The sequence below is a fragment of the Equus przewalskii genome, chromosome 28, assembly GCF_037783145.1.
Source record: "Equus przewalskii isolate Varuska chromosome 28, EquPr2, whole genome shotgun sequence".
NCBI lineage: Eukaryota > Metazoa > Chordata > Mammalia > Perissodactyla > Equidae > Equus > Equus przewalskii.
Genome location: NC_091858.1, coordinates 6,671,637 through 6,684,650, shown reverse-complemented (window position 1 = coordinate 6,684,650; position 13,014 = coordinate 6,671,637). Strand labels below are relative to the sequence as shown.

Sequence of the window (13,014 nt, the reverse complement as noted above, 5' to 3'; positions counted from 1 at the left end):
ACTGTGGGCAACTGAAAAGGGGAAGTTGCTGAGAGCTGAATGCAGAGACCGATGACCACACCAGCCGCAGGCGAGAGCTTCACCTCTCACCCAGGCCAGGAGCGCCGGTCAGGGCCTTCTCCCGGCTCTTCCACACAGCCTCTTCTGTTAGCCCTCCCAGGGGACGCAGATGCAAAGACAGTACTGACCTTCAAAGAATGCCACCTGACAGTTCATGGGACCAGGCCCACTTTTCCAAAAGTGTCAGCACCAAAGTCTGTTTATATTGAGTGAAGCTACAACCAACTCTAGAATCCTCTCTGAGGCCCTATTATGACCTCATACACAGGTTCGATCCCTGAGCAGCAAAGTGGGATTTGTTTTGGAAAATCCTAACACCTCTAGGAGATGTGAACAGACACTTCGCCAACTGTTCCTGTCGCTTATTTTCACAAGCAAACCTAAAACCAAGCACCAGGCAGCCAAGAGCAGCCACAGGGCTACTGAAGGACGTGAAAAGCTGTCAGAATCACAGGCAGGGAAGCATCTAATGCAAATGTTCAGAATTTTTAAAAATCTGTGCTAGACTGATTAAAGCTGGAAAGGAAGACAGGAGCTGTTTCTTCTACTACCAATATTATCCTTATCATTAAATTCAAACAGTTTAAGCAAGGGATATTTGTCACAAGCATAATTCAACGAGTGAAAGCCACAATCCAGAAATGTCTCACCTGAAGAAATCCCAAACCAGAACACATTTGTGAGTTTCAACATTTAAGCACCAATTCAATTTTTAAGTGTTTCTGTACAACTGCCTTTTAGCTCACTTAATTCCAGCACCTCATACAAGCAGTTCATAAATAATAAAGTCCCGCATGGCCACACAGCATGTGACAGCAGCGTGGGTGTGATCTAGCATTATCTTTCACGTAGGCCCAGAAAGCTTGAATTATCTCAGAAATCAGGGCTGGGTTCATTTGCCTAGTCCAAAGGGCAGAGTACAGAAGGAAAGCCATAATCCCAATGTAGCAAGTTTCTATTTAAACTCATATTCTGGAACCTATTAAAAATAATCAAATGATCCCTTCCATAAGCAAGTAATTCTCTTCACTTATAATTAAAACTCAGTTCCTCAAAAATTAAAAGGCTCTCTGAATATATAGAAAGTGACAGGAAATTTATATCAACTATATTTTTAAGGAATAACAGGCATAGGGGAAAAATTCAAATTATACAAAATGGTATAGAATGAAAACTTCAGTCTTCCTACCCATCCATGGCCCCTCAGTCAAGCAATGGTCTTGGGCATATACAAGCAAAAATGCATATTATCCAAACAGGCTGCCCCACTGTTTGGAGGGTTTTTTGGGTTTCTGAGGTCAAACACAAGAGAAGGCAACAACTGAAAATATAGAAAAATTCATTTATGTCTTCTACACTTACAAAAAGAGGTGGTTTTGGGGGGGTACTTTAATTCTTTTTTTTATTATTATTTTATCAAAGTCATACTGGCTTACAACACTGTGTAAATTTCAAGTGTACACCACTATCTTTCGGTTTCTGTATAGACTGCATCATGTTCACCAACAACAGACCAGTTTTTATCTGTCACCATATATATGTGCCCTTTACCCTTTTCACCCCCCTCCACCCCCTTCTCCTCTGGTACCCACTAATCTGTTCTCTTATCAATGTGTTTGTTTATCTTCTACATATGAGTGAAATCATATGGTATTTGTCTTTCTCTGCCTGACTTATTTCGCTTAACATAATACCCTAAAGGTCCATCCATGTTGTCGCAAAAAGAACATGAAATCAATAATTCAAAAAGATACATGCACTCCTGTGTTCACTGCAGCATTATTCACAACAGCCAAGACGTGGAAGCAACCCAAGTGCCCATCGAGGGATGATTAAATAAAGAAGATGTGGTGTATATATACCATGGACTACTACTCAGCCATAAAAACGATGTCCTATTAAAAGCAGCAAGGGAATGTAAAAAAGAATGATCTAGGTACAGGAAGGAAACAGGCAGGGTGCAGGACACAGAATCTGCCTCCCGAGTTGCTGGCTGGGGAGCTAGTGCCTGGATCCTCATTGTCGCATCTCCAGGGCTTTTAAAGAGTCATTTTGAAAACAGTTAAAACCATCCAACCATGCCCAATTCTCAGGGTCCATTTGCCTCAGAAGGTATGTTTCTCAAATACATGGAAAGCTGCTCCCGGGGGCCTTCCATCCGAATGTGGGGGGGCGAGGGCAGTGTGGCCCCCGCTGCCAGGAAACGCAGTCCCAGCGCTGCCTGCAGACATGCGGGGTTACACTTGGAAAGGACTGACTGGTATGTCTCAAAACTAATCTTTCTGCAGCTGAGGCAAACATGTTTTCCTTTAAAACATTCCAGAGGGCAGACATATACAGAGAAATGATGGCTTCAGAGATTAAAGGCACATACAGAGAAACAATGGCTCCAGAGGTTTGGTCCAAACATTTTTACATGCCAGGCACTGGAAAGACAAAACGAAGAGGCCAGATTCTGCCGTGAAGAGCTGACCCTCCAGCAGGGCAGAGAGGGGGTTTACCAAACATCATAGTGTTTGTGACAGTGGGACAACCGCTGCCTTTTTTAAGCATGAGAAAATAACTAGACATGAAAAGGACCTCCCGCTAAAGTATACAGTTTCATCACACATAAGGATTCTTATACAAAAAAAGGTTCTTAGTTAATTTAAACCCCAAGGGGCCATAAGAACCACCTACTTAGGGACTCCAGCAAAATGAACTAATGCTGTATGCTCGCATTGGGCACAGGGGCTCCAGGAAACGCACGGCAAAGGAAGACCACCAGCTGTACGAGCTACTTCAACATTTTAAGGTGTGACTGTTAATTTCAAGAAATCCTTGTCTGTGGGTCCAGCTTGGACTCCAGGGTCAGTGATGGACCCCTCCCTGAAGAAAACCTCAACCATGACTTGCAGCCTGAGTTATCTCCACAGCAACCAAGCACTGTGACATAGGGCATTCTGGCCTCGGGGGAGGAAAGAAGTAGGAGGAACAGAACAGTCCTGATGTAGTGTTTGAAATGGAAGACATGCTCGATCCTTCTTAGATGAAATTTTAAAAAGCAGTTTATTAACTGTCTTCCCCAGGGAAGAAAAATAAGGCTGAAAATCAGGTGGGGTTAGCAGTTGAGAACATCTACAAGGGGTCTGGAAAAGGAGTGATTCCATGGGGGTAAGACGTCCACATGCTTCTCTGGGTAGCCCAGAAGCAATGCAGAGCAAACAGGACAGAGATGTTTATGACCTATAAAACGGCAGCGGTGTGGACCCTAGAGAAGCTCAGTGTAACAAGTTTTGTTGTTGACCAAGGTGGCTGGTCATCATTACCTAACTGTAAACACAGAATTACCAACCAGCCAACCTTGCCGCCTCAGGTTGACCTTCCCCTCTGACCACTGTCACCTACTTGCAAGAATTCATGGTAAATCATGAGAGCCACAAATGGGGCTGTTCTTGACCCTAATCCCTGAAACAGCCAATCCAGCAGCACGTGAGGCCATCTGTAGCCATCAAATGCAATCCCAAAATCTGGCCAATGACATGGTAAAGGAGAGATCATAGAAAAAGCAGGTTGAAATGCTTTTGGCATTATTTTAAGATTCTCCAAGAACTAGAAAAATTGACACATTTTTAAACATGTAAGTCTACCACTCCTGCAATCATCTATTTACCAGTTTTTTTATTTGATCATATCTCAAAAAGCCGCAAATGTTAATATTCTACCATCAGATCAGATATCTCACCTCTTGCCCAAATGTAAATGCCTCTGATGAATTCTAGTTGGTCTGCCAAAGAACGGGCTCATGGTAACCATGGGGTCCTTCATCACTTACTCAGACTTTAAGGATGGAAAAAGAAAATGCAATAGTCTGAATCCCCATCTCTCAGTCAGGACAAAAAAAAACAAACAAACTTCAGTGTAACAGACAGCAAAGAACGTTCTGTCCACTAGCCAACCCCCCCCGTCCCCCCCCCCCGACAGACTCACACTCCTTTCCATGGGAGCTCCTGGCAAGGAAGCGGAGCATCTACAATTTATCCCACAATCAAGGGACGTCCCAAAGAGGAGGAACAGAACCCACACCAAAAGCATTTTTAAGCCCTGTTTTAACAACAAATGGTTAGTACAAATGGAAAGTTCCATTAGCATAAAAGGAAAACCCCATAGGACTGGTGCTGTAGGAGGCAACATCCTTGAAGAAATATTGTGGGACCCAGCCTACCACAGGCACCCTTCACACAGGCCCCCATTCTTTCTGATCACAGAGGCCTTTTCAGACCAGGCCTTCTGGAAGCCTTAATTGTTCCACCTGGGTCAGCCATGTCCTTTTTAACAAAAGAGTATTTAAAAAGTGAAGTGTGCAGCAGCCACACCTCTAGAAACATTTTTCTGGGATTTCTTATCAATGCTTTCCCTCCACTCCATTCAAAGGCCCGCATTCAAGAAAAGACAATTATTGCTGCCGTTTTTCTCTCCACAGGCACATTCCTAAATGTGTCCCTCAGGGACGCCCTGGAGACTAAAAAGCCCTCAATTTTTCTCTAACAGATTATCTCCAGACTTCTCCCTGCAGGAAAGGAATTTCTCGTCTCATTAGTGGCTAAAAGCGGCTCCTTTGCCAAAGGCATCATTAGCCACCAAGCTGCTGAAGGTAACCTGCTTCCTCATGTTAAGAAAGGGCTCTGTCGGGCAGGCCACATCCAAAACCGGGACTCGAAAGAAGCAGGGCTTCGACCGCACACCTCGGACCCCTCAGCCTTTAACCCACTGGGCTAAACGTAAGATTCAACAGTTCTCTACAGCCACAAGCCAACGCCCGCCCGCCCTGTGCCTACTCACTCACTCACTCACAGAGACGTGTATGAGCCCCTGGGCTAGTCACACAGCCAAGGACAAGACTGACATGGTCCCCGGCCAAGGGAAAAGCAGGTGAAAGTCAGGCTTGGTCTCCTCCTGAGCCAGCTGGGGCGTGAGATCTGACCTAGGACACCTTAAGTGGACCAGAATTTACTCGCCAAGTTTTTTCCAAGACAAATGATCTTGGCAGCGAACTGGTTTTCTTCAAAGCCTTCTTCAAAGGCCAAGGCAAGGGTCTAGGTGTTGATTTTGCTAGAATTCAAAGGCCCGGAGGTTTAGAGATCTGGACCCAATCCAGAACCAAAGGTCACCCAGGGAACTGCTCTGAAGATAAGGCCTAAAATGACCTCCTCTCACTCTCTCCATCTGGGCTAGCACTTCTTAATCCTTCTGGAACTAAGCCAGCACTAGTGTCCCTCCACAAGTACAGGGTGCGAAGCATAGTCTTCTAGGACGTACGACCATATCAGATGTAAAATCATAGTATTTTAGTGGATATCTAAGATTATTGTCAAGGGGGAGAAGAGTGATGTCACCAAATGTATGTTGCAGTTGATGACATTTTAATAAGCATATGTCTTGCTTTTAATGTAATTATAACATTTTTTAGTTAATAACTACAATTAAAATGACATATCAGATACTACATACAAAGACCTTCCTCTGATCGTAGTTACAGAAATACAATAGAAGTCTTTGTAACCAAAAGAAGTTTAAGCAAAACAAAAAGGGCCCAAGACTCTTGTGTAGACTTACCTTCTCTGATGTGAAAAACATTTAAATGGTTGACTGACTTGCCTCAAGAGTTTTATTTTTCCTTTATGGGTTTATTTTTCCTAACATTATATATTATTTTTCCTTTTCTTAGTCCTATATTCCTTGAAGCAGTGACTTCATCAGCTGTTAGAGCACACCAGTGAGATTTCATCACCCACGCTCTTAAAAACAAAGACTTGGCCTGTCTTACTGAAACAGTAAATACTGGAAGAGACATACATATACGCACCCTGGCTTCAATGGTGTTTCCTACTAATTCACTCCAACAAAGACTCGACTCCGGGCTGTCACTGCCCAGAGTTCCTTGTAATGGTGACCTCACTCTAGTATCACAGTGACTGTTGAGGAAAGAAAGCAGCCACCACTTCCTGATTCATTTTCAACAGCCAGCTCTCCTTATTTTATTTGTTCATTCTTAACACGTCCTCTCACTCGCCCCCACCCACATCCAATCCATCACCAGTCAGGCCAACTGAAGCTCCAAAATATTTCTGAAATCCACCCACCTCTGTCCATCTCCGAGGAGTCACCCTAGCCCAAGCCACCACCATTAGTCACCTAGATTACTCCAACAGCCTCCCATTCTGTCCATCTGATTCCAGGCCAGGACGGCTTCAAATCCATTCTCCATCCAACTGCCACAGTGATTCCTGACAAACTGGATCACACCACCCCTCTGCTTTTAACTCTCAGTGGCTTCCCACTGCTCTTAAATAAAGCCCTGCCTTCCTCTTCAGCCTCAGTCTACAGTCTCTCCAGCTTCTCAGCTGTTCCTGTCTCAGGGCCTTTGCACAGGCTGCTCCCCCTCCATCAGGCTCCCTTCTACTCTTCACTAGAGAAATTCTTCTTTATTCTTCAGGTCTCTGCTTCAGAGAGACTATCTGTAATCTTCCTTAAATCATGTCCTTCCTGCTTTTTTCTCTTACGACACCCTGTTCTCTTCCCCCACACTGCTTATCACAATACATGATTATTTATTTATGTGTTCATTTGTTTAATGTCTCCCTCCCCCACAGGCTCTGAGCATCCTGAAAGCAGGGATCGTGGCTGCTTTGCTCACCACCGGTTACACCGTACACCCAACACCTGGCATAGGGCAGGCATTAAAAAATTATTAAAAAATTATTAAAAAATATTTACTCAGGGGGCTGGCCCCGTGGCCGAGTGGTTAAGTTCGCGCGCTCTGCTGCAGGCGGCCCAGTGTTTCGTTGGTTCGAATCCTGGGCGCGGACATGGCACTGCTCATCAAACCACGCTGAGGCAGCATCCCACATACCACAACTAGAAGGACCCACAACGAAGAAGATACAACTATGTACCGGGGGGCTTTGGGGAGAAAAAGGAAAAAATAAAATCTTTAAAAAAAAAAAAAAATTTACTCAGGAGCTGGCCCCGTGGCCAAGTGATTAAGCTCGCGAGCTCTGCTTCGGTGGCCCAGAGTTTCACCGGTTCAGATTCTGGGTATGGACATGGCACCCCTCATCAGGCCACGCTGAGGCAGCATCCCACATGCCACAGCTAGAAGGACCTACAACTAAAAATGCACAACTATGTACTGGGGGGATTTGGGGAGAAAAAGCAGAAAAAAAATAAATAAAATAAATAAAACTCACAAACCATTAAAAAAATATATTTACTCAAAGTATGGATGAACTTTAAACACAGGGGAAAGCAGCTGGAACTTCCCCCACGCTAACTGAAGGTCTGACAGATGACACTGTAATCAAAGAAGACTATGACAAAGCATGAGGGGACATCTTTCACAGCACCGGAACCATGACTTTAAGGCACATTCCCCCTTCTTACTCATTTCATTCCATTTATATGAGCAGGGTAGGGTAATTTATCTCAGAGCCAACAGAGAACCAACTCAGCATTGGGCACTGAGACCAGTTTCCTCCCCGGAGTGGGAGGGGATGCGAGAGGTGGGAGGCTTCCAGGAAGGCTGTGTTATCTCCGAGAGGAATCCCCAGAAAGGAAAACCTTAACCAGGACGACATCACTCGAACTTTCCAATCTGTTATGAAAAGCCTAAATGTGGTTAGAAAACGTACAGGGAGAAGCACAAATGTCGACGGCTTATAATTTGTGAATTATAGATCTCTACAGTCAGCTGTCATTTCTCTGCATCCAGCTCTCCTAGTAAAACAACTATCTAGCCCTTAATTCTTTTTAATAACCCGAATTTACCTTAGCAACTTATGACAGAATCTTACTACGCTTACAGTTCGTCAAAATATCTGACCTTTAGTAATATCCAAATCCTTTCAGATGCAACCCAATTCCCTCTTGAATCTTTAAGAGATAGAAGACGACTCTCCATCACTCACATTCTCTATGCATATCTGGAAACTATTCCAGTATTGTTTCATGATATTTAGTTACATGACGGCCTTCCAGTAGCCAGCATGAATGAATATTCATTTTAATCTGTCCTTAACAGGGGCCGGCCCCATGGCCAAGTGGTTAAGTTTGCCCGCTCTTCTTGGGCAGCCCAGGGTTTAACCAGCTCGGATGCTGGGTATGGATGTGGCACTGCTCATCAAGTCATGCTGAGGCAGCATCCCACATGCCACAACCAGAAGGATCCACAACTAAAATACACAGCTATGTACTCAGGGGGCTTTGGAGAGAAGAAAGAAAAATAAAAATTTTTTTTTTTAAAGTTTGTCCTTAACAGATTATTTCCCCAAATTTTGTTGCTTTTAGTATCCTGAAAAGATTTTTTTTTTAAAATCAATCTAGGATCCCAAAGTACATCAGACTAGAGAGCTCCCACGTGTTGGTGACCTCACCCTGCCTCTCCAATTCATGTCTGTTTTATGATCGTGAGACTTAACTGATTCCCAGTTTATTCAGCCCAACTAAGACCACAGGTCTTTCACAGCTAAGCAAAGAGCAAAGCCAATTCATTTCCCTTTCTTCCTCACTAAAGGGGCCATGCACTCTTCCCTATTAAATGCATCCTCGCTATATGCGAGCCTATTTGCTGTTTTAAAGATGTGTATTACCACACTAAATTTGAGGTCCACAAAATCTGAGTCATTATAAAAAGTATATTCTCTTGACTCCAAATATATGATAGAAGGGGCCTTATCAAGAGAACAAATGGAAATATTAGCACAGTTAGCTCTTAACACCTTGAGTTTCAGCTTCTAGATCCATGACAAAAGTCGTACTCTATAGCAACAACTCTTCTTTGCTAGAGATTAACATGCATGCATGCACACACACACACACACACACATACACCCAACCTACAGAACAAGATTTGAGCTTTTGTTTTGTTTCCGTTTTTAATGTCCAAGGTGGAGTTAATAACTAGTTCAAATGACTTTCCTAGCCCAACCAGTTTCTTTCTTAAACTTCCGCCTCTCAGTGTACATCTCATTTTCCGAATGTCAGCTATCTCGAACACCCAACTGATGTACCAGGGCATCAGACAGGCTTAGCTTAACTGGGTTCCCCCAGCACCTTGGAAAGTCCCAGGAAGTGGTAGATGGAAAGCTTGCAATTTCACCTACCGCTAGAGGAGCAAAGAAGCCTTCCTTTGCACTTATTTAAAAAACCATCAATTAAGCTCCATTTTCCTACAAGTTGATACCATGACTAAGTGGTAATCAGCTCATATAACAGAGACAGGAATAACCATCTGGGTTTAGGATTACATCGGGGAGGAGGAGAAAAATGAAGATACAGAGACTGAACTTTTCCTGACACTGGGAGCTTAGGAAGGTTTTCACTCCTCACAAAGCAATAACAGAACCTTCTGAATCTATATGTGGGCCCCATTAATCCAGAAACACAGAAACATCCTACAAAGATCAATTAAGTCTGGCAACAAGCTCCATTTATGAATAGGGAAACTTGGGTGTTTAGAGACCAAATAGCCAGAAGTCCAGCAATGAGTCAGGACCGAAGTGGGCATCAGACCCAGGAAGCTGAAACCCCTATCTGTGGCAGGAAGATGAGATCTGTTTTTCGAGGGAATAAAACGTTCACATAAGAAACAGATGGCAGAGAGGGAAGTTAATATCCACACATCTCAGGATGGGGCAGGACAAAGGACGGCCAACAGTGCCCAGTTGAAGCTGGAAAGGAAGTCACCTAAAGGCCCCAAACCTCATTTAATCAAATGGAAAGTTAGCATTGCTTCATCCCCTCCTTAGCAAAGATACTGCTTACCTATGGCTTGTAAACTGATGCCACGAGATACCCCATCCATCCTCACCTCAAGGCTCTCTATTTTCATCTGATTTGAGTTCAGAAATGCCTATTCATCTTTGGCCAGATAAGTGAATCAGGTATTACATTTGCAAGCATGCATGCTGAAATTGGACCCACCCTACAAAAAAGGGAGTCTGGAAACTTCAAACCCTCTGGCTTTTCCTGTCTCCTTCACGAGGAAAGTTAACATACTGTTTATATCCAAACCACACAAAGTGAATTAGTGTGCTCCAAAAACTGTAGCAGTTAGGTGGCAACATGACTGCCTTGCATATTTAAGGCCCCGCAAAGCAACCAATTAAGCTAAGCAAGGCTAGCTTTGGGTACACTAGATTACCATAATCAAATGTTCCATTCTGAACACCTGCAAAGAGAACAAATAAATCATAATACGGTGGGGTGAACTGGGTTTTGCCCAGCTGTCCCCGCAGGAGTGAGAAACCCTAACGCAGAACTCTTGACCGGGGAACTACAGGTAAGCAGGCGTCCACTGGGAGTAGAACAGAGAAAACTAGACAAACTCCAAAGGGAAACAATGCCTACTTCCCAGCTGGGTCTCAGACCCGGGCTCCAGCCATCGCTGGGAAATCCTTACTAATTTGGGGCCAGGGCAAACAGGGTTAATATTTTTCAGTCTGAAAATTAAGACCAAACTGTTCCACCATTCTTTGGGGGAAGGGAGTGGCAAATTCTCTTCCCCAGCCCCTTCTGCCGCTGTGAGGTGGGGGTGGGGTCAGCCATCACCAGGCAACCTGCATTCCCCATTCCCCACCTCCTCCCACCCCGCACTGTAAAGCCCCTGCTCTGTCCCTGGGTGAGCCTTAGGGCCAGCGAGTGGCAGTGGGTTTCACTCCTCCAGTTAATCCTCCCTGCGCCCGGCCGGTCATTCTCAGCTCGGTGTCCAGTACAGAGAAATCCCCAAGAGGCTTTCCACAGAGGCTAAGGCGTGCATCAAAAAGACACACTACCCACACCGAGAAGAGGTGTTCGCCAGCCCACATATATTTCAACTCATCAAAAATTCAGTAAGCGCTTACTAGGTTCCACAAACTGAGAGCAAGGTTCAGCTGATTGAAAAATGTCCCAGGTATCCACGCTCCCCACCCCCGCCCTGCTTTCAAAGAGCGCACAGACAGGGAGAGCTGGGCGGGGCAGCTGAAGGAGAAGTTAAAGCTAGGTAAGAATACTACTACGAGTCCAGGGGATCCCTCTCGAAAGGCCCCTCTCCGTCCGCCCCCTTGGGACCCAGCAGCGCGGTGACTGCCGCGCTCACTCCAAGAGGACCTCCGCGCCCACACCACACGTTCTGCCCGCCTGCCCCAGCCCGAGGGGCCGGCGCCTCCGCTCAGCGTCCTCTCCCCGGCCCGCACTCACTGAGTCTTCCGGCGGCCCTGGTGCTGGTGCAGCTCCTGCAGATCCACCTCGGCGCGGCCCAGGAACTTGTCGAGGCCGAGCAGCGCGCGGTGCAGCACGGTGAGCTGCAGGGTGGCGGCGGCTGCCGGCGCGGCCCCGGCCGACAGCAGCGGCGGCAGTTCGAAGGTGGCCTCCTCCCGCCACACCGGCGCGCCCAGGCTGCGCTCCGACACGGAGGTGGCGTACTTCTCCTTGCCCACCTGGATCACCGCGTATGCGTCGCTCGTGCCTCCGGGGCCCTTGGCCCTCAGGCCCCGCGCCTGCAGCACTGTCACCTGTACGTGCGTTGGGGACCACACGGCCCCCGGGCCCCGGCCCGCCGAGGCCGTCAGGGACATGATGACGGCGCCCCGATCCGCTAGCAAACGAGGAGAAGATCGCCGCGACGAGAAGATCGCCGCTACCCGCGGCTTCTACGGCCCGCCCCTCGGCCCCGGCCGCTTTAAGGCTTCCGGCCACGCCCCCGCCAGGACCCGCCTCCCCGGCCGGCGCCCCGCCCGCCCACCTGCCCGCGCCGCCCGCCCGGAGCGCAGGCCGAGCACCCTGCGCCGAGGACCCGGCGGGCGCGGCGAGGGCGGCGGGGGCAGGGAGGACTCCGGTCCTAGAGGCAGTAGCACAGGGATGGGGGCCCCAGCTGCCAAAGGTGGCACCGCCGCCCCGGAACTGGCCCAAGCACTGACTTGGGAGTCAGACCTCACTTCCAGTCTGGCACTGCCAGTTGGCGGGTGCGTGACCTGGCAGCGATTACTTCACCTCTCTCGGTCTCGGTTTCTTTATCCGTAAAATGAGATAATCAGCTCGTAGAATTGCTGTAAAAAAATCATATAGCCTGGTAAATGGGTGAGTTCTCAATAAACGGTAGCTATAAAGGTGATAAGAAACATGAGCCCAAATCCTCTGCTCTTTCTACGTCGGCCCGCCCGCCGAATGCGTTACTCTGGGGGAAGGTAGGTTCTGGGATGGTGCCAGGTGGTGGGGAAGGAGGAGGATCGTTTGAGGGCCTGAAAGGGGAAGGTAAAGCGGAGGGTGGGCAGAAGGTGGTGTGGGAGTGTCCTATTTTGCCCTGCGCTCACCAAATAAGGTGAGGCTAAGAGGCTAAATTAGGGAAGGGGAAGAAAGGAAGAACTGAAAATGGGATTGCCAAACCAGCCGTCAGGAGCGGACGCCCCCACCCCACCCCCCATCAGTTCCCCATTTCTCCCTGGCTCGACCTTCTTCAGTTTCTCCCTGCTCTTTACCTCTGGGCTCCCAGTCAGTCACTTCCTTGTTCCAAATGTCCCTTAGATTGGCCAATTCCCTTTCTTCCTGATATCCTACTTCAAAGGCTCAACTGTCAGTCATCACATTGGAAAGCTCATTTTGAAAGCTTTCAGGTTTTACAGTTAAGGAAAGGCCCAGAGCCGAGAAGCTGCTTGTTCAAGGTCCCACAATACAGTCGGGACTAGAACCCAGGTGTCCTGACTCCCATCCACTGTTTTTGCTGCATCCCTTACATCTTCCCCATCCTCAGAGCCCCAGGCTTGGCTTGCTACTAATTTCCCCTGACCTCTCGGCTCTCCTCCCTCCAATCCGCACGGCACACTGCTGCGCTAACCTGCTCGAAATCCTGCGATGTTGCCTCACCACCAGCTGCATTAACTTCAGACTTGACAGAGATTTCAAGGCGTTGCTATTTTGACCCCACTCTGACTCATTCTG

The 13,014-nt window shown here is 47.1% G+C and overlaps 1 protein-coding gene across 7 annotated transcripts in view; it reads right to left on the bottom strand.

Annotated features, from left to right (window-relative positions):
* Nucleotides 1-11,776, bottom strand: part of RAB11FIP1 (RAB11 family interacting protein 1) — a 29,400-nt gene extending 17,624 nt beyond the window's left edge. Inside the window, exon 1 of one of the 7 annotated variants that reach the window (XR_011534192.1) lies at nt 11,278-11,755. Coding sequence is in view for 3 of the 7 variants with exons in the window: in XM_008543929.2 (XP_008542151.2) it covers nt 11,278-11,654 (377 nt within the window). In the remaining 4 variants the exon portion in view is untranslated. Of the gene's footprint in view, nt 1-188; nt 325-2,739; nt 2,966-3,784; nt 4,028-11,277 lie in introns of those variants that run through there. The other 6 variants (XM_008543929.2, XM_070598332.1, XM_070598336.1 and 3 more) reach the window with 6 other exon arrangements.
* Between the last annotated feature and the right edge of the window lie 1,238 nt (nt 11,777-13,014).